The following is a 23,602-nucleotide window of genomic DNA, read 5'->3' on the forward strand; positions in this document are numbered from 1 at the left end:
GTTAGACACTGCTAGGGATGCATATCACATTTGGCTGGTAGGGAGAGGAAAAGAAATCTCTGCTCCCTGTTCTGGAGTTGGCACTCTGGGAGTGACAAGCACGACAGGACAGGGGATCATCCTTTTCTCTTCATTTTGTGGTTTGAAACTGGGCTGTTCTGGAAATTAACAAACTATCACCACTCAATAATCATGTGATGTATTCCTTTACCTACAAGCTGTTCTAGAGTCAACTGGCAGAGTGGCACATCTTTGAACTAAATATCTTTTCACTCCACCATATTCTCCCATATGTGACCCAAATCCACCTATGAAAGTATGGCAGGATTCCTTAAAACTAAGGCAGATTTTTAACTTCGTGCTTTTGTTTCTAAATAAGGTACTTAACTGAGTTCAGTGTTGTTAATTTTAAAATCTTCTGTAAAGAGAATTATTTCAATATAAAGCATGTGATTGTGGAGTAAATCTTAGGCTCCACTCACCATGAAGGATAAAGAAAATCTTTACACAATTATATATTATGCAATTTCATATGAGGTTACCCTAAAATCCGATTTTTTCAGCTGAATCACCATTGTTCCCAAAATGTTTAACATCACTTCTTAAGACTGACTGATCTCTTAGAACTGTAACAGTTATTTTATCCAAAACACAAAACAGAGTTTTGTGCTACAAACTCTTCTGACACATTATACATTATTCCTCTTCTCTAAATCTCCTGTCTGATGGCTGATCTTCACTCCAGGAGATCAGCAGAACAGCATGCCTTGGTCTCTTTTTGGAAAGCACTGACAGAAGCAGATGATAACAAAATAAAAAGCCAGATTAGAAGAGAAAATATAAGGTCTTTGTTTTAAATTGTAATACTAATAAACAGCAGCATTGAACCAGAAGGCTGTAGGAGATGAAGGGGATCAAACCCCACATATATGTGGAGACACACAGACACGCATATCCACTGTATTTGTGCATGTGTGTACTTGCCTGTATGTGAGAGTGTGCACTGAGATGCTGATTCACTTTATACACAAAGCCGAGTAAGGGATTTTTCAGCAATTTAGGGACTGAAAAGGATCTGGCAAAAAAACCAAGGTTGCCCAACTCTACTCTCACTAAGCCGTGGGGACTTTTTCTCCCTCCACAATGTTCTGGTTTGCTTTAATATCTTTGTTTCGGTGTATACTCATCCATTTATATGTGCAGCTCTTAATGCTGCAGTTTTAATTATCTGACCTGTGAGTTGTCTAATCTGCAGTGAAATTAAGTTTTCCATAGAGCAAGCAAGCAATAAAAAGATTAATTCAAACCTCTTTTGCCTCGTCCACCCCAAGTGTTCATGTAGGTTAAGGTTCAGCCATGATGAGATAGTTGGAAACCTTGTTAAATGTTGTCTGAATGGAAGAACAAGGAGCTGCAGATATCCAACAGCTTCTGAAATACCCTAAATGTGTTTGGTAGCTAATTTTAGGTGCCTGTGACTGAAAATTTTGTCTCATATGTTGTACAACTAAAACAGAGAAACTTTATGAAGTCAGTTTTTCCTGCTTGTCAGTAAAAACCACTTCATTTACTAGCAAAACTCTTTTTTGTTGTTGTTTTAATCACACTAAAGACAAATAAGCCGTTTAGTACAATATGTGAAGAATAATTTTCTTGCCAACTGTGTGATTTCCTCCTTTTTTACATTGAAATGGCAAAATATCAAAGCACCGATTTACAATTATAATGTGTAATTGTCAGCAGTAGAGGATGTGGGTTAGGAGATTTTTCTAATTTTATTATTTCACAATGTTTCTTCTTGTTGCAAAACCCTTCAAATATAAGCCCTCCCCCAATCAAATCTCACATTTCTCTCCAAAAATTTCCTCTCTCTATTCACTCCCCATGACAATATTTTTGGAGTCACCAGCTCCCCATCACATGCAGATTTGCTTCGCTGTATTTCTTTCTGCTCTAACAACTGTGGTGAAGGCCACAGGCGCTTTCCTCTTGGGCCCTTTCTCACTTTCACTTCCCTCCAGTCTCTCTGTGCCCTGAGCTTCTCTCCCAGACTTCAAAATGGCCATGAAGATATTGTTGGAGGCTGGGGGTGACATTTTGGGTGTGATCTCTGAGGTTAATAATAATAAAAAAACCTTCCAAGACAGCATTAATTGCATTTCTAATACGACAGTAATGCCATTGCTGCGTGCCTACCTTTGTACTTTTGGTTCATTTAGCAAGAAGCAAGTTACTGCCTTATAAATCACAGAGAGACCAATATAATTCCTTATCTCTATTGTACTTAATTTATTTTAATCTCAATCTTTTGCTTCTAGAAATTGAGTCCTAATTAAAGCCCATTAACAAACATCAAATTGACTAGATATATATGACTTTAAGCTGTGCTAAGAACTTTCAGCTATCAGCAGTTATCTATCACTACCAAATAAAACTCCAGTAGTAAAACTGATATGAATTTCGGAGTTGTTCTTGCTGAAATCACACTGATTGCTATCTCACTTTCTAGAAACACAAGTTCTTATCTGTGTTAAATACTCTTTTATTGGCATGATCTCATTTCACAAAACTGCCACCAGACTATCTAGAAACACGTGTCTTGAACTGTCCAGATAAAATTGCAAAAGTATTCACTAATGTAGTTTGTTCAAATTTAAGTTGCAGCAGTTTCCCAATATTATTCTGACCAGATATTATTTGGGTCAAAACTGTTTTGATCATATATTGTTTTGCTCATTATTGGGACAAAAATATCTGATTTTGTGAGATTTTAATTTCCTTGATAAGATTTTGTTTTGGGGAGGGGAAGTTTTTTGTGAGATTTCACAATTTCTTTGATAAACAAAAGTATAGCTTTCTTTTTTACAGTCATAGTTTTCCTACCTATAATGAGAATTATTGAATTGTTCATTAAAATAAATGTATAATGTAACTTAATATCAAAACCCTTCAGGTGCTGAGGCATGGAGCTGCTGGCCTACCCATATTGGCAACCACCAGACTGAGCCTGCCCAGTGATCACAATGCCCAAATATTTAAACACTAGACATTAAAACAAATAAACAACCACAGTACCCACATAAACTCCCTTGCTGTAAGACTTCTATAACCATATCTGCACCTTTCAACATCCCTGTTTACATGTTTTAATATGGAAATTATACAGTTCAGTCACATGTTTTCAAGTGGGCAGAATGACAACATGAAGGTTGGCATCCACTTCCATGACTGAAGGTGTAGAAATGGGGTCACAAACAGGTACAATGACAGAAGTTAATGTTGCTGCACTCTATTCTACCTGGTGGCCTACTGTACATCTTTGGGGTAACATAAAGAAAAACACAACAGGTAGGTCTGTTTTCTGGTTTTAGTAAATGACAACTGAGTGTGAAGGGCTTAACACAAAAAGAGTGTTCCTGAACAGAGAGGCTGCTGGGCCTCCTCCTTTCAGACATTATCAACGAAAACAAATTGTAATAGAGCTTTTTTTTCCTCTCTGTTTCCATGCCCTGTAAGCTCTGAAATATCTCATAATAAGCAGAAGAAAAATGTGTAACCAAATTAAATAAAAGAAGCAAGAGGTGGAAACTGAAACACCTTGGAAGTCTGGCCAGTTTTACACTTATATGAATCTGGAGAGACTGCAGAGACAGTGGCTGTAAATGATGGCTGTAAATTCAGGTCCAAGTAATTTATTTTACCTCTGTGTGTGCTGAGCGAAGTTCAGGCCATTTGTATCTACCAGTTAATGTTTTACTCAAAAAAGGGCACCTTTAATGCTTTGACCAGTTCTCTAATTAAGATATTAAGGCAATGGCAGATCTAAATTGTGCCACTTAGTCAAGTATGATCACAAGGGCACATGAGGAGTCATCAGGTTCTTGAGATAGTTCTGCTCCTTTCTGTGTGAAAGGGGCTCAATTTGGCCATCAATAAGCGCAGCTCAATAAATGTTCTTATGGGGCCCACTCATCCCCTTCCTCCTAACAGCCAAAGTTCTGCTCTGAAAGGCAATAACGCAGGGGAAATAGCTGGGAAAGAGGCAGGGATTGGGGCATCGACTGTGGCAGTGAGGAGAGGCCAGCTATGAGCCTAAAGGCAATGCCAGACACTTCCAAGGGGACAATTCCTATGAGAAGATCCTCAGGGACTTATCCAGGTGACTTATCTAGGTAACCATACACATCCCATGAACAGAAATTATGTTCAAACCAATAGCTCCTGAACATAATCCTATTTATCTTTATCCTGACCCCATCATGCCAGGCATGAACATTTAATTTAATTATTGCACCCTGTACAGATAAGAATTGTTTTCCCTGTTTTTATAAACAAGATAACATCAAAATTGCAACTTGGCAGGGATCACTGGTAAGTTCAGTGTGTTGCCTCATGGAAAATTAGACAGTAGAAGCAACAACAAGACCAAACCCTTTTCAGTCAGCAATAACTGGGTCTCACCATCAGGACAAGCAGCACAGGAGAGAAGCAAGGAAGGAAGTGGGGTTGTGATCCACCTTCTTAAATGAATTGGCAAATGGGCATTTTTAAAGCCAGCTGAAGAGATGGAAGGTGGAGGTGGAGGTGTCTGCTCAGGACTCAGTACTTCCTACCTATCAGGGCAACAATGCTCTTCATAATGCAGAAGTTTACCTGACATAGTAAAATGGACTACTCTTAATCTTGTCTCAAGTTCATCATACCTGAAAATAATCTTTTTTATACTTCAAAGTCAAAGTAATAGAAATCAGTTTTCCATTTTTATGTTTATTCAATTAATAGAACACAAAGATGTTTATATTCCTGATAAAATCTGTATATTACATTCAGTAATATTCAGGAATGTAAAGATGGCAATATCCTTCTATAGTGAGCAAATTTACTTGCTCTTCCTCAAGGCAAATGAACAACAGCCAAAATGAACAGGGGTGTGATTTATTCTTTCTCTTTGGCAGCTCTTCACTTCCTTAATTCTTCAAATCTAGCACTTTCTGGTCTCTACTATGGCTTGTCAAACTATTTTGCAGTGCTGCAGTTTGAATCACAGGAGGTTCTCAGGCTGTCATGATGCAGCTGTAATCTATGATCTGTACTGGGGGTACAGATCAGGACCACTCCAAAGTCAATGGCTTCTGGCATAAGAAAATTATTAAAAAAAAAATCTTTCTGTTGAGGAAAAGACATGCAAAAGATATGTTTCCCACAAGAAGGTAAGTTAAAGGAGCACTGTTTACTTGACATCTAGTGAGTTTTCACTTATGAGTGAGAAGGGTTTTCAGAAGTTTCTCTCTTCCTGGAGACCCTAGCTGCTAATTTTGATGCTTTAAAAGCTGTATTTTCTTTTCATGTAAATTCTTTTCTCATTCTTGTGGTAAACAGAATCGACTGACAGAATGCTTTCCTGGCACTAAAGTATAAAAAGTCAACAAACTGCCAAAGAGGGAAATTGTCTTTCTTCCATTCTCCATCTGCTGCAGGCAGCTGAAGAGTAACTTATAGCAACCGCAGATTAGGAAAAAAATGCACATTGCTATAGAAATTGCCAACAGTAGGCTCACTTGGAGAGCTTGGCTTTATTTGTAGACATTTCCAAACATTATTTGTTCTTTTTTGGGGTCTATTAAAAATCCGTCAAAGCCAGAGACAAGACTTCCATTAATTTCAATGCCTTTGGAGCAGATTCACAGGGGAGAGTCTGTGGCACCCTCAGCCCTGGCATTTTTAGTATGTTCATACAGTCAGATTTCCAGTAGCAGAGAATGAACTGGACAATGCTACAGAACACATTCATTGCAAAAGCAAGCTCCCACTGGAAATGTCTCTATCACCAAGCCAGTACATTTAAGTATATTCTCCTTCATCATGCCTGTGCTTTCAGAAACAGGCTGTTTCTCATATCTAGAAGGACAAAGTGGGAGGGCTGGATGCCAGCTGCTGTGAGGTCTGGCAAGTCAGCAGGGCCCAAGAAGAAGCAGGGAGTCTGGAGAAAGCATCATGCAAACATACAGTGGCCAACTAACTGAAGAGCAGCTGCCCTCAGCTCTGTCTGCTGCAACAGCTTGAATGTAAAACAGTTGGATTGGGCGTTCCCAAACTGAAGCCTGTGAAGTTTTGTATGGGGCCTGAAAGGGACTCCTAATTTGCAGACACCCCCAAGAGAAGCAGCTGATAATCATAATTACACAGTCTCATCCGGAAAGGGGATGGGTGCCTGGGCAAATTAGCTAATTAGAATATGGATTGGCCTTCTCCAGAGCTGGGAAATTCAGTCTGAATATTCACATCTTAGCTGCTCCATAAGCTCTCCCTATTAATCAGTCAGAAATTCATATGGGATCTGCTCCAAGGCTTCCATAGCTGAAGTCTTGATTTACAGGTGTGGTGAGAAGGAAGACATCCAGCACAGTGTACTTTCTTCTCCTTCCCTCTCATCCCCTACAATTTTCCTACCCATTAAACACTTTCCAATTAACTTTATCTTGAAAACACTGATAACAGTCCTGCTTATTCCTGCTGAGCAAGACAGCCATAAACTGGAGGTCCAGAAAGGTCTTGGGACTGAAGTTCACTCTTAGATGTTGACTGGATGCAGTGCATGACTTGACTTTTGCAGAAAGCTTTGGAGCTAGACTGGCACACTGCAGGGATGGGCACTGCCTTCAGCCCAGCAGTGCAGAGCAGGAGGCATTTCTGCTGTGCAGGAATCCATCAAACACCTCTGATTCCTCTGTGTTGTGGTAACTGGCTCACTGACCATGTCTAAACATAAGTGCATGTTCTTTCAGTTTCGGGTTATAGTGGTATAAATTAATAATAATGGCACCAAACTCAATGGAGTTAATGCCAAAGACAGGAGGATCACAATAACTAAAATCCTTTTTTCTACTGTGATTCTACTAAGCTGGTGGCTTTGTAAACCCTATGGATATCTTTTATGGGGAAGTTGAGATGCATTAAGAGATTTCAGCTCCTAAATGTTGCTGGGCTTGCTTCCCAAAGTCCATCAGCAGCCTTTGGAATGCGCAAATTGGGCTCTCAAGTAGTTCTGATGATTAAGGCAATATTTTCATCTTTCCTAAATCATTGGTTTAAGTTACAGCTTTCTCTTCTGCCTCCCAGCAGGTATAAATACAGTAGCTCCAAATAGTTGAGCAGCTTATCTTTTAAGGGATGATGGGAGCATTTCACTTGGTGTGTGGAATTCTAAGCAGACACAACTGTTCACAATGAAGCTTACTTGGAACAGCTGAGATGAATCTTCACATGCGTAAAGAGGAGAGCAGGATGGATATGATACAATAATTACAGACATTACATTAACATCTAAAAGAAGCACCTCAAACAATAATTATTACAAATAAAGCAATCCAGACCAATTAAATGTATCTCAAGAAGCAGTGTGTTTTCCCATCTCATAAATCTGGGTGTTTCTCATTTTTCTTATTCTCACTATTGTATCTCTTTGCTGTTATAAATTTAGACCTCCCAACTTCAATGTCCACACAATGAAGCCTTTGAGTAAGAGCTTTATCTCATTTTTCCACCTGTTCAACAGCAGCATACATCAACTTTATCTTCTCTGCACATGAGTAAAGCAATGATTTAACATCTTCTTCTCAAACTGGTCTCACATGGGATGTGACATTTGTACAATAGAGCTCACAAGGGTCAGTGCAGGGGCTTAGCAACAGCACAACACCCCCCCAGACACAAGCACAATTATATATTAGACATTCTGTTCTCTTCCATGCTCTACTGCTGCTGTTGTGGCAAGCAGCAAAGAGGAAGGAGAAATGCTGATGGCATGGCAAGGATGACGCCTCAAGCTTTTGAAGAAGGCAGCAAAAAGAGTGGTGCCCTGGAAAGCAAGACAAGTGTGACACACAGCACTGAGCTGAGAATGTGGCTGGGGGTCACAGTTCTGATTTCTCTTGCTGTGTGCTTGGCTGTGGAGGAAGCAGCTGATGAAGGAATACCTTGTGCAAAGTACCAGCAAGCTTTCAACCATTCATGCTATGAGTTTGTTAGACTCCAGCAAACCTTCACAGGTGCCCAGAGCTGGTGTGAGAGAGGAGGAGGGCACCTTGTCTTTATTCAAAATGAGGACACTCAAGAGTTCTTGCAGAAACATATTGCTGAGGATCAGGAATGGTGGATAGGACTGATCTCAAACTCCTTGCTGAATGAAACTACTGATGGTAGGTGTTTTTAAAATCATGTCTTTAAAATTGTATCAGCTCATAGTGCTTTCTTAACATGGTGAAAATGCAGTGTCTTTGTAGATATCTGCTGAAAAGCCTCTGTCTTTTGTTGCGGTATCTTCAGATTTATATTAAGATGTTTAATTGCCTGCTTCGCTTCCTTGTTGCATGTTATCACCCTTTCCTTTGGATCTCGTGGTTGTGTGAACACATGGTGAATGAGACCAGCTTGCTGACCCAGTGAAATGAATGTGCTCTGTTAAGTCTCCAGTGGAAGCCAATTCATCCCACTAGGAAGTGCTGCAAGGTCTGATGCAAGGGAAATGGTGAAATCTTGAGGTTGGGAGCACAGGTGGAAGGGGCAAGATTGCATCAGGTTCAATATAAAATGTAATTGAAGATTCTTACCCAGACTAAACCACCTCTGCTTCAGTAGGAGCAGGGCAACAGTCCCACTCTGCAGGCTCTGACTCTGATTGTATTACTGTGGAAAATAAATATTTAGGACAAAATTTTTCTATTCACAGGGTCAATAACTTGGCTGGACACTTCAAATATAAGCTACAGTAACTGGTACAAGGATCAGCCATCTTCCTCCTCATCCACATGTGGGTACATTCTGAAGAATGCCAAGTATCAGTGGGGTGTGACTGAAAATTGCAGCCAAGAATTTGACTTCATTTGCGAGTTTGGTAAGACACACAACAGCTGGAACAGTGAAGTGAATGCGCTGTGATCACAATGGGGCATAAACTGCCTTGTTGCTTTCAAAGTAGCTGGGAAATAACTTAATGAATCTTACTAAACGTGAACAAGCCACATAACCCCAGCAGGCGCTCTTTTTCCAGTGTGCTGATGTAAGACCTGATCCAAAGAAGGAAGAACCCACAGAGCACTGGGAGATGTAGGTGCTCAGCAACCAGACATTAAGGTCCAGGGTTCCAGCAGACGGCTGGTAAAATAGAAATGGATCTGAGAGTGCATCTAATGTGTAGCTGTCCACATCTTCAGTGGACAAAAGCTGGCTTGGTAAAAACATGGCTGCAAGAATAAACTCTCACAAAACCATGGCACCTGAGTGAGGTGGGATATGTGTGGCTGCCCTGTAAGAACACTCATTAATGGATGCCAGAAAAAATTCCATTTGTAACTGCAGCAAAAATATAGTCAGGCTTCCAGAGGCACCACTCCTTGCAGCCTGGAATGAGCAAAAGTGAGAGCAAGTTTTTCTTGTTTCTTCTCAGACCCCTCCATCAGGTGAAGCTCAAGGGTTTCCCCAGGTTAAGGAAATAGACAGGAACCTGCACTTCCTGTGCTCAGACAGAAAATCCACAGACATTGTGTCCATCAAATTGTGACTTGGAACAAACAGTTCTGGAAAGGAAACTTTCAACATATAGATATGAGGGGAATTTGTGTTCCTTGCACTTTGCACAAGAGTACTTTAAACTGCAGCTACAACTGGGGTCACAAGCACTGGAAGGACAGTGCGGCTGTGGGCTCACTAATATAAACAGGTTTCCAAATCAAGCATGTAAGTTTAAGCATGTGGAAACAGGGTTCCACAAGCCCTAGAACTGCTACTGCCCTGTCCAGCAGTCCAATACTACTGACATAAATAACAAGTTGTTCTGCACTGAGCAGAACTAATAAAGTTTTGTTCCCTATCGTGATTTTCTTTTCCACATCCCCTCCCTACCCTCCTCCTCAGCACTCCCAGCTCACTCCCATATCCCCAGCATGTCTCCTCTCTGCAAATACTTTTCACTGCCTCAGCTCGCTCCCCTGAAGCTGCTCCAGAGCTCCAGCTGTATGTACTGACCCCTTGAATTCCATGTCCCAGAATAGGTAAACGTAGGGTCATGATTCCTACTCCTCACAGAGACATGGATGTAGCTTTCTCTTCTCCCTAGATATTGCACTTCATGAAATTTTAGGGTATTGGAGGTTTATATCTATACATCAAATTCAGCTGAAGATGACTAACATTAAAAATGACTAGGGGGGAGGAAACTGGCAGACAGCACAATGCCTTAAGCTTATTTTAGGTTAGCAGTTTATTATAGTAAATATATATGGACCGAGCCAGGGTTTGTACCTAGAAACAGACCAAGTTTTGTACATCTTTCCAGGTAAAAGTTTCTGAGACAGCAAATACTGTGAGAAATCTTCATATAGAGGGAAAAGAGAAAACAAACAAACAAAAAAACCCACAAACAAACAAACAAAAAAAACCAAAAAAACATGAAGGCATGAGATGGCAGTCCATACTAAAATTTACCAGCAAGTTATTTTTCAAGCTTATTTAGAGAGCTCTAATCTGCAAACTGATCATGTTGCTATAGTTACAGCCAGGCTTAGCTTTAGCCTTTAAATAACAATAGCACACAATTATTGCAGTGTGCACACATTGGCACTGTTAATCAAGGGACTTGAGGGTAATGATCCAAACGACAACGGGAGGACAATGTATTTAAACCGGGGACAGCTGAAACAAAAACATCTTTTTGCAACACTATATCAGAGCAGTTATCCACATTCTCCTCTTCAGGTTATTAACTATCCTGATTACTACATGATGCTAAGAATTCTGAAAGATAATTAACTGTCCCAGATTAATCAAAGGATGAGGTGTATGCATTTAGAGCTCTGACCTTACCCATCTGAGCAGTCCTGCTGAATGAAGTCAGTCAAATATCACACAGGAACAAAGGAGCCTTTGTAGCAGAAATGGGATCAGCTGCCATACTTAATATGCAAACTATTCTCCAAAGCAATTACCTGAATATTACGCAATCCAGACATCTCTTTCGGAAGTAAGGAGTAACTTTAAACCTTCCAGTATTTCAGGTCAAACAAATGCTGAGAGTTTTCCACAAAAATACTATTTCTTTTTTATAATTTAAATGTTTTTGCTTATTGAAAATGTCCTCAATGTTTCAAGGCAGTAAAAACATAAATCTATTAATTTTGGCTTTTAAAAAATATAAATATTTAATTCTTTTGTCATTTTCTTAAATCTTCTTAATTGTTTAGCTTAAAGGGGAGAAAAGGGAAGAAAGACAAACAAAAAAAATGGACATGCAATAGAACTGTAGGAGGATTTTTCAGAAATTCAAAGAGGTAATATCTGGGGTTTTTTTTCCTACTAGAATCTGGCCAGAGCATTGCTTGTGATAATTACAATGCCACTGTACAGTGTGGATCAGGAGAAGTTATTCAAATTGAAGAGAGCTTCTATGGACGGAAGACCCGTCACTACTGTGTGTCAGAGACTCCTCTCCAGCTGGAAACAGACGAAGGCTGCAGCTGGATCAGTGTCAAGGATGAAGTAGCAGGTGATATCCTACAGCATTGCTCGTCAGAAACACGGAGTGTGTATCAAAGCTCCTTGTCCCTTAAATACTTGTATTCCAGTAGAGTTAGCAAATGGGAAAGTGGATTATTCTTAAAATGAAGGGAATCACAGAGAACTTCTGGCAGGGAGGTTGCTACAGGAGGCTACAGGTTTTGGAGAGGAGTAAAGATTCAGAGAAGGAGGAGCAAAATGAGGCATTTGTGAGGAGCAAAGATTCAGAAGAAGGGAGGAGCAAATAAAGGACAAGGGCGTGCCTGGCTCCTCTCACTGTAGGAAGAAAATATGTGAGCACACTGATTCCTTGACAAATTCAGTGGGACACGCAAGGTTTGACAGAGATGGAAGGCAACACATCCAGACAAACCTAACTCCAAACCAGGAGGGGTGAAAAGGCTGACACCCACAGGGACATGAGGGCAGGAGGGACCTGTGCTGCCTGCCACGTGTCAGGCACCCACCCTGCTGGAGCCAAGGGCTTGGAGACTGAGCAATGACTGTGGCCCGGCCCCAGGGTGATTCTTGGGGCTTCCAGCCAAAATTAAACAAAAACCATAAGTTTTTTGGGTTGTTTTATTATTATTATTATTATTTGGTACTTTTTCAAATTCAGCTTTGTTCCAATAAAATGAAATGGTGCTAAGAAATGCCACACAATAAGCAATACACTGAAGTCAAAGTGATGTGGAAATTTGTCTAGAAATCAGAGACTTGATACTGCTCCTCCTGCCCTTTTTGTTTCTCAATCAGATTTTATCTGTGCTGTTGTGACAGTAAAGGCAAAAGCCACTCGCTGATCTGAAATGCTCCCTTTTCCAGGCCAGTGTCATGGTCTGCAGGCCTGCCAGGTGGCAGCAGATGGCACTTTCTTTGGAGATCCTTGTCCAGCTTTGGGAAGTTATTTGTCTATTCAATACCACTGCAAGGAAGGTAAGAGGGAGAGGACTGTCTACACTAGAAGCCTGTAACACTTTGCTGTAACACTGAGACCATTGATATTTATCTTAAAAATCACTGTTCCATCCTCAGGGAAGAAACTGAGGAATAGTGGTGATTGCTGAAAATAGGCACAAAAATGTAGATTCCCTGTCCTAACTGAGGGTTTTCAGTAGAATGCAAAGCCCAGAAATTCAGACACATACAACACGTTTAGATGAAAATATGTTCCAACAAAAATTTTGATTATTATCATGGAAAAGAATCAGCTCCCTGTCACACCACTAATGCACACAAATTAGCAGCAGCACCAGCTGTGGTTTGGAGCAGGCTGGCTCTCGATGCCTGAAAATTAATTGATTTTTGTAAGAAAAGTAGACAAACACTGGCACTGGACTGTCATTCTGCTTTGCAGGTCTGCACCTGGTTATGACAGATACATGTTTTGTCCTTGAAAACATCACAGTCACTTTGAACTGGCTGCTCTCACCATACTCTGGGAATCTTTCCTGTACCATTAGCACTGGAGATGGTCACACTATTGATCCTTACTACCCTCTAAGGTAAGATGTAGCCTTCATTTCTCTTCAGACAAACTATACATTACATTGTTTGCACTTTATTGAATGTGCCAAGTTTCATAAATGAGATGTTAAAAACTCAATAACTTAATAACAGAACATACATATGAGAAACTTGGATTCTGCAAAAACCTGTTTTGAAATCAATACAAAATTTTATATTAAGCTGCCAACCACCATCTTTCTTCTATTATAACAAGTGTTTCCTATTTTCAAGGCTATTTATTCCAGACTCAAAGACTGGAAGACTCAAAATTAATGAAAACATGTCAGTAATTGCCAACAGACACATAATATTTCCTTAGGTTTGAAGAGTGGGGTTTTTGATAAAGATTAAAATATAATAAGGGCATTCTGCATTTTTTCTCTTTTGTTTTAATTGCATAAAAATCCTGTCTTTAATAGATCAAACATTTTTCTGCTAGATTTAAAAAATCAGATTTTGTCTCAGTGGTAGGAACGACCTTTGAATGAATGAAATCTGGGGATGTGTTATCACGTAAGGTGAAAAACTTCCCAGGATAATCTTCCACAAGAAGCAGCTGTTCTCTTTCTATTCCAGCCTGGTCAGCAACCTCACATACAGCTACTCCTCTCCTGGGGAGTTCACAGTGTTTGTGGAGTGCAGCACCAGCGAGTGGCACGTGATGGCACAGAGGCAGGTGACTGTGCAGGATCAAGTGGATCAGCTCAGCGTTACTGGGTGCTACAGCCAGCATGAAACAGGGAACGGCTCCCAGTGCCGTACGCTCTATGGGGACGTGCTGTGGATCCAAGTTCAGCTCAGTGGAGGTGAGGATAATCTCTCTGTGTGATTGAAAGGGAAGGATAAGTATTATTGCCTTCCGTGGGATGGAAGTAAGTTTTTCATTATGCAAAATAATCCTTCTTTTTAGTGAATGCTTTCTCTTTAATTGGTGCGTTCCTGCAATTTTATTCTCTCAGTTCCCCTGGAGGGGTCCTTTCTCAGAGATATTTCACCACCAAAAGCATAAGTATAAACCCTTTTTTCCTATTGACAAAGCTGACAGAATGAGCGTAACTTTAGTCGCAAAACTCCATATGATGCCAGTCAGAATATTTCTATATTTGAAGTTAGAAATTTAGAGGAAATGCTCCTCTGATTAGAGTAAAAGGAATCCACTCTGAGCTGGTGTACATTTTTTTCATGCTTCAGGTTCCTGGAAGCCTCATATGTGCTGAAAAAAATTTAAAATTCAGTAGTGTATGCTTGAATTCTCTTCTCAAAACATTCCCAGCAGAAAACGCAAGATAGATTTTCGTTAAGTCACCTTAAGTGACTTTATTAAAAATGACTGCATTGCTGCAGTGTTCTTGTGACTCCTGTATAAACACTGGAATGCTGCACAAAGCAGATGGAATTTGTTGGCCTATTGCACAAACTGTGAGAAATTTTCATCTGTGTTTTTGCAGGCAATGGAGTAACCTACAGTATATTAGCAGATAACATGACACTGACTGAATCTAGTGCAAAAGAAGGCCTTGTCCCCCATAACCTGACACTCAACAGTGCCTCTCAAGAGCTGCTAGGCCCAGGGATACATCAGCTGGAAATCCGAGCATCCCGGGACACGGCATCGGAGATCTCCGGGAGTATTGCTGTTCATTTAATTGAGCCAGTATCTGGAATTCAGGCTGCAGTAGCTTCCCACACTCTGCAGCTGGGGGAGGATTTGGAGGTGAATGTCTCTGTGTTCCATGGTGCCCCAGAGAAGCTGATGTTTGAGGTGATTGGATCCAACCAAACCCACTGTCACAAAGCAGAGGGCCCTCGTGGGGAGCCGCGGACGTACAGCGTTCCCATGCCCTTGGAAGGTACTGACACCTCCTGAGCTTCCAGGACATCACAGATGAGTACTGGGCATGGGGACAGTAAAGTACAGCTGAATTCAGCAGCTTTTCTGACTGCTCAATCTTAGTCTGCAGAGCAGGATGAACAGCACAGTCCTATGGAAGTGAGCTAAAAACCAGAGCTGACAAATGGCTCTGCGTATGCACGCTCAGAGCAAGGCTTCGCCTGATTCTTGCAATGGAAGAGACACAGTGAAAAGACATAGGGTTTATTTTTTCATGGCACCATCTGATTGAAGTACAAATGAGGACATTTTCTTGAATAGCAAAGTGTTTTCCTCCTGTATGTTCATAATGTTTCAAGTTTAGACTGTTCTGCATTTTACACTGCAGTAATTCATAATCTGAGGAGTTCTCAGTAGACAAAGACAAAGAAAAGGGGAGTTTTTCTGCATGACCATTTCCAACACAACTTTTGTTGGAGTTAATTATGAATAAACATTTTAGTAATATTACCCTTCCATTATTACATAGTCAAAACCTTGAAAATATGGAATTAGTCAGATTGTACTTAAGAGTTAATTAACAGTGGCAGAAGATAAAAAAGTTTCCACCTCTAATGAGCTATTCCAAACCCATGACAAAGTGGGAACACTTAGCAGAAGCTAATTATGATTTCATTTCATATTTTTAAATTATTCAGTATTAAAGTTTTATTTGTTCTCCTTGTACCCATTTGAACATCCCTTGCCCGTAGGCAGAAATTTTCAAACAAGATAGCTGCTGTCTCAAGATGCCTAAACTCATTTGGCCTCCGGTGTTTGTACGCCTCTAGTTCCCTGTGTGATAATTTCATAGTCAGCTGACAAAGAATAGCATGACAAGGGCTAGGAAAAGGGCAGCTGAGCTATTAAGAAGTTGAGATAAAGTAGAAAAACATTCCAGGAAGAGACTTTCAGCAGTGAACATCCATCAGAAACCCCCCTGAAAACTCTTAACAGAAAAGAAGGGGGTTTTCTTTACAAATTGGATATTAAACCTCAAACCTGTTGGTCTGGGCCCACTCTTAACTGGCCCTTTGCCTTCTCTAGGTACTTTTCTAGTGAAAGTGGTTGCCATGAATGCCTTCTCAAACATGAGTCTGGATCTTGGATTCATCACTGTGCTGGCAAACAGTTCCCATAAAAAAGGTAATTAATCTGACAGTGCTGGTTTTGACCATGTGTCTTTTTGCAATTGGAGTATTTCATGGAGTGTTTATGGTTTGCATGTGGTAATTGCTTTCCTTCCAGCAACAGCGCTGAAAACTTTTGTGGAGGCTTCCTCCTGATGAAGGCAGATTCCCTGACTTTGATGTAGTCATAAATTAGCATCACTCTGTATATGTAACACATTGCACATTTGCTGTTTGTCCCTGGAAATAATGAGCGAAGTTTATGGCTCGGGACATAGCTTTGAAACCAGAAAATATTTGCATCACAGCAGTCTCATAAATTGCTGTCACTAATGGCTTCTAGATGGCTCATCCTTACATTTACAAGAGCAGATTATGCCAGAAATAAAATAACCTTAGCACTAAGTGTATTGAAAGTTTTCCAGTGCTTTCCATCAATTTTCCTTTGCACATCAGTGAAACTCCATCACCTTCTGTGAGTATATTTTGATTTATAGCATTGTGTTTTAAGAATCAGGATCATCTCCTTTGTAGTCTGTGATGAGCTTGTTGTTACCATTTTACCTATTTGGCTGTGCTGTTTATCACAGCTCTGGAATCTGATTCTTACAGCCCCATCTTTCACACTGTCAGTAGTCAAATCCTGTGAATTTAAGTCATATTCACTGAGGATGTCTGAAAGCTTTATAGGTAGCACTAAAATATTCTGTTCTTTTTTGCATTAAACAGATTCTGCTAAGGAAGAAGACAGCTACAAAACAAATACCCAAAAGAAAAATGTGAGTATTATTTAAAGATCTTTCTTTAAAATTGCTTAGAAATTTTTCTTACCAGTGAAAGTGCTGTATAAGACAGAAAAAAAGAAGTAGTTGTAGCATAATAAATGATGGACTAGAGGTTCTGTTCCCCATATGGCTTAACACAAAATCTACACCACAAGTCTTGGAGACAAATGTGTTTACAGGCATTCCATCTACAATTCATTAAAAAGATTAAAGAACATGAACTTTTCACAATTCAGTTTTGGAAGTTAAAATGTGTTAAATGAATTTTTAATTCATCTACTTGACTAATGCAAACCTCTCTCTGAAGAGTGATCCTTCAAGTAGAGTTTAATATATTTTATATGGTTCCCAAGTGTTTTCTCCTTCTGTATTGGAGTGTTTAAATTATTTTGCAATGAAAAATCTTCCAGTTTATGGCAAACTAAGAAGTCAATGATACACCAATTGCTAGCAGCTGTCCAAATTTAAATAACAAAATATTCTCTCTGGCATTTTTACCATCTTGGAAGTCTAGTTTTCAACTGTAACCCTAGCAGACAGACATCGGCTATGGGAGATATACTGCTTCACAAGAAGCCATCATGCTTTACAGGTTACCTGAGAGAATATATTACATCAGAGGAATATAAATCTATTCCAAACCCAAGTTTATCACAGTTTGGTACACAGAAAGACAAACTCAGCTACCCCCTTCTTCTCTTTGTTTATAGCTGCAATATATCCAATTCTGATAAAAAAGGGATGCACCAGAAGACAAATGGTTGTTCAAGGATTAGAAGTCAGTCCAGATGTGAAGGTTTAACAGGAAGTAATTTCCTAAATAGCTAGTTTTGAAAATGGGAGCTGCACTCCTAAACCAATTCTGCTTTTGGGAGAACTTTGCCAACAATTTTTCCGTGCCCTCTGCTTCTATTCCCATAGCTTCTACTCCCGTACTACCTCTGATGAGGGAAAGATCATATAAACTACAGATCTGCATCGAGTGATTTGGGGTCTAAACTTTCAGTCCTTTTTCATTATAAAGAAACAACATATGTGTGTGTTTATACATGTTTGTGGTCTAACTGATACATTTACTCCTCATTTAGGATCACAAAATATATATTAAACCCAGTCGCCATGTGGATCCTTTCACAACTGTTACACTTGGCTGGCCAGAAAACAACAAGAATTCCAGTTTTCTCTGGACCTGTGGTTTGTGCATTTCCTGAGCTTTTTTCATTATCTTGTACTTGATGAGTAACAAACTCACTGTTGTGTCAGATCCAGCATTGAAAATCTGACTTAAGGATGCTTCATTTTCTGGCTTTAAAGCTTGCCACTCACTGCACATAAAGAATGTTCATCTACCCAACCCTACTTTTGGCACTAAATTAATTATGGTATATAATATGGCGTAGTACTTCATTTAGTCTTCTCCCAAAGGTTTCACTTTTTCGGTTTTTCAAGGTCTACCTGTCCTAAGCTTCACTCTCATAGCCAAGGACTAGTCCCAAGTGACTTACACAGTCATTTGCAAAGTACACGTGTCTCAATAAAACAGCAATAATTAACATTAAACATGATGCAAAAACATTTCTGGCTGAAAACAGGATTGGGATTCAGGCTATCTGTGTTCTATCCCCATAATTATCCCTGGAAAACCTATATTTTTGGTTATCCAGATTACCAACTCTTTAAATTGTGTTCAAGAAACTTGTTTATAAAGCTCTTTGAAACTTATGTCAGGAAAGTTCTTTATAAGATGCTGCTCTAACTATTAAGGAAATGTTTCTGCAGGAGCTTGCTGGCCTGCCTGGAATGAATGTGTGAAGCAACAGATAATCCTAACCAACCAAAGTGAGGTGCAAATCCCATCTTCCTGCCTTCCTCCTCCGAAATCAGCAGTGACCGTCAGGATTACCGTCCAAAGCCATGGCAGTGAAGTGAGGCAGGATGAGCAATGTCTCTATGTGACTGCAAAACAAGAACTGCAACTGGAAATCAGGTCTTGTTTTAAACCCTGGTATTCACGAGTTAATATTATTACTGCACAAGCATAGTGCAAGGCCACAGTTTCCAATAATAATGATAATAAAGTGGTATTGGACTTTTAGAATAATAGAATCATAGATAACAGAATGATTTGGGTTGGAAGGGACCTTAAAGATGATTTGTTGATGTCACTAGAGGACCTCTCAGTCATGGGCAGGGACACCTTCCACTAGATCAAGTTACTCAGAGCTCCATCCAGCCTGGACTTGAACACTTCCAGGGATGGAGCACCCACAGCTTCTCTGGGCAACCTGGGCCTCAACACCCTCACAGTACAGAAAACTTATCATTCTAAATCCATTTACACCTTACCATTATAAAAATTACTGACCAAATAAGTCTTGCTGCATTTTTCAGTCAATGTTTCTAAACACAATCCTTTTATAAACTGAAACACTTTCTTCCAAAAACCACTTAGGGTTTTTGAGCCCACCGCATCCTTCCAGTGTTGGAGATTTCAATGTGTCAATCTCATTGAAACAACAGGAATAAATACCATAAGATATGTCTGAAATTTCTCCCAGACATCTCATACTATGTGTAACTCCCATCTTATTTCCTTGCAGGTGTGAGGCAAACTGCAAGCCAGTGAATGTTAGTGATGAAGTTGTTTTGAGTGTCTCGGGACAGGAGGACTCCCAGGCCATATATTATAACTGGTATTTAGATAACACATTCCAAAACAAGGTGAGAGCACCAGATTTTTCAGAAATACTGTACACACAAAAAATAAATATCTGCAAAGCCATATGGCCTCAGAGGGATATTTTGTCAAGTGGATGCTTAGAAAATACTAACGAAGACTGAGACAAGGGGCTGCCTGGATTGGGAGGGGTTATAATGAAGGGCACAAAACTGCCACCCTGCTCCTAATCAATCACAACAGAAAGAACAGCAAAGAGCCTCTACTGCCATGTGTTCTTCCCTGTCTGATTTTCCAGCCTACAACCCTCCCTCTAGCCTGTGGCCTGACTGGTTTCCAGCAGAACTCTTTGAATTTGCTTCAAAGCAACACATCTGTGTTGAGAATGACCAGCTCCTTCTTGCAGACACAGGGAGAAGCTTTTCAGATTAAAGTAACAGGTAGGGGCTAACAGGGATTTTAGGGTTTACAGGCTCCTTTGGATAGTCTCTGCTGACACAACATCATATTGATATCATACGTGCATAACCTCGCTGGCAAATATGAAGGTAAATTAGTCCACAAGTTGAAAGGTGTTATTTTATATGTGAGTCCTTTAAAATAAGGAAGATATAAATTTGTTCTGGGGTGTCACACGGCAGGAGAAATGCAGTTATCTTACTCCAAGCTGTTAATAACTTTGTTAAGGCTCACCTGAAACAAAGTTATGCTAAATGCTTGATCAAATAATAGAGCTTTTCTTTATAATGCAAACACTAACGTATTCGAAATAGTTCTTTTCCTGTTACGGCTTATTCAGTAGCAGGATTTCATCCTCATTAGGCACACGCTGCCGTGCGCGCTGCCTGAGCAGACAGCCCCGTTGCTCGGTGGGCGCGATGCAGATCGGCGCTGCTGGGTCAGTCCTGGCTGATGGTCCGCTCCCTCCACTCCCAGGCACGACTCAGCGAGGTTACGGGGAGGGATGGTTCCTGCTGAGCACCGTGCCCCCTCCCGAAGCCCCCGGCTGTGCGGTGAGCCCCGAGCACGGCTCGGTGCTCACCGCCTTCAGACTCTCCTGCGGCGCTCCCGGCTCGGAGGGGTCGGGCCGGTCCAGCCCTAGCAGGCAGCTCACATATTGCTTCTATGTGACACCAGGTAAGTCCCCAGCGAACTGCCTGGCTTCTCCTGACAAGAGCAAAGGCACGCTCTGCCCTGCTCTGCGGGGACACTGCCCTGAGCCCCTGCTCTCAGAGAGCAGGAGGTGTCTGTGGTGTCCGGTCCCTGACCCATTCTTTTCCTGTTTCAGATTCTCTCCTGGACTGTAGCCCGGATCCTGAACTTTTTCCAGTTTATCTTCCACTTGGAGAAGAGGAAAATAATTTTATTTTACATGTGACAATTATTGTTAGCAACAACTTTGGTGATACAGTTCGAACAAATGTTTCAGTGAAGGTATACAGAAGAATTAATTAGTTTCAAGAACTCTCAAGTTGATAACTAACCCATAACTGACTTTTGGAGCTTATTCCCATTTTAAATATATTACTTCCTTCTGAATGTGCCACAATTGCCTTTTTTCTATCTAACAGAGAATATTCTCTGTGCGCTCAAGGTCAAAAGATCTTCCACTGCCCTTTTTTCTAGAACAGAAATCTAAAAGAATTTCTTGGGCATTGATTGAACAGTGTAAGCCGATTTACTGAGTCTGAAGTTATTCTGTGTAAGCCCCAAAAGCCTTCTGCTTCTTCCCCAGTGCCACAGAAAGGAGACCCTTATCAGGCCATTAAAAATAAAACATTTAAAATGGGGAACATGAAATATTATGTCCCAATCTATCTAGACTGTCATTAAGACGATCATGGAAGCTGCTCAAAGAAAACTGTAACAGCCTTGGCAATGCTGAGAGCATATCTGATTCCTTCCTCAGGTTGGACTTGCAGATATGATGGATGGGAACCTGACCCTGCAGGCTGTGATATCTGAGAAGGCAAACACCATCCTAAAAGATGGCAACAACAGCATGAGTCTCTTCCAGCTGTACAAGTCAGTGACGTCTGTCCTTAATCAGCAGAACCAAGAGGAAAGTTTTAACATGTCTTTACAGACAAACACACGAAAAGAGGTCAGCAAAACGCTTTCTTGCAGTACAATGTCACATAATGGACTCTTCGTATTCTTTGACAGCTCTTAAGTAATAAAAAGCTCACATATCACCACTTGAAATCAACGAAGGTTTCAAGTTTCTAGCATCTGTCTCGGGGTTTGGCACAGGTTTCAGCTAGTTTTCACTATTTGTCTACATAAATTATTTGTTTTATCACTCATCAGTAAAACAGTTAATTCTCAATTTTTATTTCATTAATTTAAACTAGTTATTCTAAACCTGATTTTCCAAAGCAATTTAAATATCAATAAAATGGCATCTCTAGTGGGATAAATATCCTATCTAATTTCCCTCAAAAGCATTAGATGGCAGGTAATTTTCTTCTGTCCATTTTAGCCACCAGTTGATATTTCAGTCATAAGCTGATATTTGTACGGTGCTTTGAGTACCTCAGATGAAGAGATTGAGAGAATGTATCCTTCAATTAAGAATCATTATTTGAATAACATCAATCACACATGGTTCTGCTTTCTCTGGAAGTGGCATTTACATAGTAATTCACATACATTAGTACAAATTCTCACAAATAACTCTCCTTGCTCTTAATGGATGTTAAGTGTATGACTTCTCCGTGCTGGGAGGTAAGATAAAACTCATGATTATATAATTACTAGGGCAAGTGGCATCTTGTCAGTAGAGCCAATATCAGCTCAAATGATCCTAGCTGTGGAGCCTTACTCTACTGCATAACTTACAGCCAGCCTGGCTGTCAATACACAGCACTGCTTTCACAGTCCTAATTAGCATCTTGTTCCTTTGCCTAATTATCCCTTTTCATCCCAAGCTCCGAGGGCTGATGCTGACAACTCTCTCTGTTGTTAACATAACATCAATGCAGACTGCTCTGAAGATGTCAGAGGTACTGAAAGAAATCACTTACAGGAGTGAGGAGCTCTCTGTCTCAGCACAGGTAAGAAGCAATTCATCTTATATCTCCTCACACTAATAGTAGAGACTCTAATCATCCCACCGACCTTGGAAGAGTTTCAGTGCTTTATAATTATCTGGTTTTGCTCATTTTTTCAGCTGTACCAGGGTGTGTATTTTGAGCAGCAGTATTTTGACTCTGTTTAGAGTAAGCAAATTCAAGTCTCGGATATTGTCTCAGCAATCTCTACAATCCAGGCTATGGCTATTACATTTATCATACATTTTTGAGACAGAATCTTTAACTTTTAGTCAGAAACTTGTCAGGGTTCATGTTTTCTCTCATAAAGCACTTTAAGAACCCTGAAGAAGGACTGCCCCAAGAGGGTTTTTCTAGAATTGCCCACATTCATTCATCCTTGATCCTGGCACTGCACAAATTGCACATAGGCAATGGTCAAGGAACTATTTATGCTTATGGGGGTGAGCATATGTCAGGACAAACTGTCACTGGGGAAAGTTTCCCAGATATGCAGGCAATAAAAACAGCTGTCCTGATTTCTGATGTATTATAGAGTTGGAGCCAGACAATGGCTTGGGAGCACTTCAGCAGGATGTGGTTAACTTTGGCAAGACAAGAACACAGCTCAGGTCCAGCCCTCACCCTAGAGAAAGGCTGCTCAGTGTTCACAGGCTGTAGGGATGGATGTGTCCAAGCCTGCAGTGAATTTCCTCCTTCACTATCCTAGACTCCTTCACTATCCTGGGCTAAAATCTGGCCAGTGCTTTCCCAGTCACAAAGCTGCATCCAGGCACAAAATAAAAACTGTAAAACTCATTCTCCTTTGGCACTTAGCACTTTGGCACTAAGATAGAAATGTATAACCTAATTTACTACTTTACTGTACATCTAAAAGCTATCCTTGCCCAGGGTTTGACAGACAAGCCTCCTTCAGATGCTATTCATCTTTTTATGGATTACGTCTGTAGGAGCAGGCTGCATTTTTCATGCCTGTATTCCATTTTAGTGCACCATCTAGTATATCATCTTTATTAGCATTTGTAGTA

At 40.4% G+C, this 23,602-nt stretch overlaps 1 protein-coding gene across 1 annotated transcript in view; it reads left to right on the forward strand.

Moving 5' to 3' along the window:
• Positions 1-7,813: 7,813 nt before the first annotated feature.
• LOC120757916 (polycystin-1-like protein 2) overlaps positions 7,814-23,602 on the forward strand; it is a 35,786-nt gene continuing 19,997 nt past the window's right edge. The window contains exons 1-17 of the mRNA XM_058422138.1: positions 7,814-8,198; positions 8,729-8,893; positions 11,354-11,539; positions 12,376-12,486; positions 12,908-13,055; positions 13,636-13,865; positions 14,508-14,909; positions 15,977-16,075; positions 16,789-16,838; positions 17,933-18,038; positions 18,624-18,831; positions 19,445-19,565; positions 19,820-19,961; positions 20,458-20,658; positions 20,810-20,955; positions 21,431-21,625; positions 22,452-22,577. Coding sequence (XP_058278121.1) covers positions 7,814-8,198; positions 8,729-8,893; positions 11,354-11,539; positions 12,376-12,486; positions 12,908-13,055; positions 13,636-13,865; positions 14,508-14,909; positions 15,977-16,075; positions 16,789-16,838; positions 17,933-18,038; positions 18,624-18,831; positions 19,445-19,565; positions 19,820-19,961; positions 20,458-20,658; positions 20,810-20,955; positions 21,431-21,625; positions 22,452-22,577 — 3,021 coding nt within the window. The remainder of the gene's footprint in view (positions 8,199-8,728; positions 8,894-11,353; positions 11,540-12,375; positions 12,487-12,907; positions 13,056-13,635; positions 13,866-14,507; positions 14,910-15,976; positions 16,076-16,788; positions 16,839-17,932; positions 18,039-18,623; positions 18,832-19,444; positions 19,566-19,819; positions 19,962-20,457; positions 20,659-20,809; positions 20,956-21,430; positions 21,626-22,451; positions 22,578-23,602) is intronic.

The sequence above is a fragment of the Hirundo rustica genome, chromosome 11 (genome assembly GCF_015227805.2).
Source record: "Hirundo rustica isolate bHirRus1 chromosome 11, bHirRus1.pri.v3, whole genome shotgun sequence".
Classification (NCBI taxonomy): Eukaryota; Metazoa; Chordata; class Aves; order Passeriformes; family Hirundinidae; genus Hirundo; species Hirundo rustica.